This window comes from Saccostrea cucullata, unplaced genomic scaffold, assembly GCF_032062105.1.
Source record: "Saccostrea cucullata isolate Sc308-1 unplaced genomic scaffold, CSIRO_AGI_Scuc_v1 ctg3034, whole genome shotgun sequence".
NCBI classification, from domain to species: Eukaryota; Metazoa; Mollusca; class Bivalvia; order Ostreida; family Ostreidae; genus Saccostrea; species Saccostrea cuccullata.
Genome location: NW_026934623.1, coordinates 54,620 through 56,725, shown reverse-complemented (window position 1 = coordinate 56,725; position 2,106 = coordinate 54,620). Strand labels below are relative to the sequence as shown.

General features: G+C 38.8%; 1 protein-coding gene across 1 annotated transcript; it reads left to right on the top strand.

The window, feature by feature from the left end:
• The first annotated feature begins 463 nt into the window (after nucleotides 1–463).
• On the top strand, nucleotides 464–1,741 carry LOC134241065 (uncharacterized). Its single transcript, XM_062723156.1, has one exon. The coding sequence runs from the start codon at nucleotides 464–466 to the stop codon at nucleotides 1,739–1,741; it is 1,278 nt and encodes a 425-aa protein (XP_062579140.1).
• The last annotated feature ends 365 nt before the right edge of the window (nucleotides 1,742–2,106 follow it).

Sequence of the window (2,106 nt, the reverse complement as noted above, 5' to 3'; positions counted from 1 at the left end):
GTCGCCCAATGCTTGTTACCCTTACAACAACAAAAAAGAAGGTGGAACTTTTTAAAGGTGCAAAATTCTTGAAGGATCACTTGGAGTTTGCCAAGGTGAGAATTGCAAATGACTTGACAAGAGCTGAAAGGGAAAATGAGAAGAAACTGTATGAAAGGGCTAAAGAACTACAAGGGACACATTCGGGGGAATTCACCTTCCGAGTACGAGGACCACCCTGGGCGCGCAGAGTGGTAAAAGTTCGGGTAGAAGGAGAGTAGATATAAAGAAGAACAGTGAAGATAGTGTAAATAGTTTTAAGTTTGTGAATAGACTAACTTGCTTTTATACAAACGCCGATCAGTTCAGAAACAAATTCAATGAATTTCAAATCAGAATCCGAGATGTAAAACCGATGGTAATAGGGATTACCGAAGTAAAGGCGAAGAATGCTTCTTATCTACTAAATCCCTCCGAATTCAACATGGAATGGTCACAGGAATACAATATGTTCTACACAAACCTAGAAGGGGATATTGGTAGAGGAATTATACTCTATGTGCATGAATCACTCAAGGCGGAGGAAATAAAAGTTGATAGCAGATTTTGTGAGCACCTGTTCGTGAAATTGCGTACTAGTAGAAATGAGACCATGCTTATTGGAGTGATATACAGATCACCATCAGATAGTTCGGAAGAAACCGGTAGAACTTTAAGGAACTTGATCAGTGAAGTATCAAAGCTAAACTTTACCCACCATTTACTGATGGGAGATTTTAACTACCCTGGAATTAATTGGGATATGATGACATCATCAAACATTCATTCAGAAGAGCAGAAGTTCCTTGAGTGCTTACAGGATAACTTTTTATTCCAAATGGTAAATAAACCAACGAGATGGAGGGGAACTAATACACCAAGTGTGCTAGACCTGATAATAACCAAGGACCCGGACACAGTAGTAGATATGGAACTACAAAGTCCTCTCGGAAAAAGTGACCACTGTGTCATCATATTCAGCTATGTGTGCAGAGTGGATGTCAAGAAAACAAAGAAGAAGAGAAAAAGTTACAGCAAAGCTGACTATGTAGGACTAAAGGATGAAATTAAGCAGACAAATTGGAGGCATATTTTGGGGGATGGCTCTGAAAACATAAATGAAATATGGACAAAATTTCGTGGAAAGATGGAGGATCTAGAGAATAAGTTTGTACCTACTTATGAAATTGGAAGGAAGAAAAACCAGCAAATTCCCTTGGATAAAGAAACTCTAAATGTCATTAAAGAGAAGAATGCCTTGGCACGCAAGTACCTGGTACACAAAGATCCAGATGTTAGAAGAAACTACAATCGTACTCGAAACAAAGCAGGGAAACTAGTAAGGAAGGCTAGGAAGAAATACGAAAAAAATCTAGCAAAGGAAGCAAAGAGTAATTCAAAGAGAATATGGCAGTATATCAACTCAAAGAGTAAAAGCAGACAAGGGATTGCAGATTTATGCACCGACCCTAGAGATCCGAAATCAGAAAAAACGGATGATGATGAAACAAAAGCTAACATTTTAGCGTACTTCTTTAGTAGTGTTTTTACCAAAGAACCAGATGGTGAAGTACCACAACTTAAAGCCAGAAACATCCAAATTCAATGGGAACAACGTTACATAAAGGAAGAAACTGTTAAGAAAATACTCAGAGAACTTAAGGTGGACAAATCTCCAGGATTAGACAATTTTCATCCAAGGTTTTTGATGGAACTACATTAGGAGCTGTCGGTACCACTAACTATGATATTCAATAGATCATTGGAGGAAAGAAGGGTCCCAATGGAGTGGAAAAAAGCCAGAATAAGTGCTATTTACAAGAAAGGGAACAAGTCCTTAGCAGGAAATTATAGACCTGTGAGCCTCACATCAGTCGTGTGTGAAACAATGGAAAAGGTAATGCGGGATCAGATCACTGAACACTTCACAAGGAACGATCTATTTACAACAAGGCAGTATGGTTTCATGGGAGGGAGGTCAACCGCACTACAACTACTCAGAGTCTTAGATGAATGGACGGAGGCATTAGATCAGGGACACACCATAGATTGTATATATATGGACTATCAGAAAGCATTTGATACAGT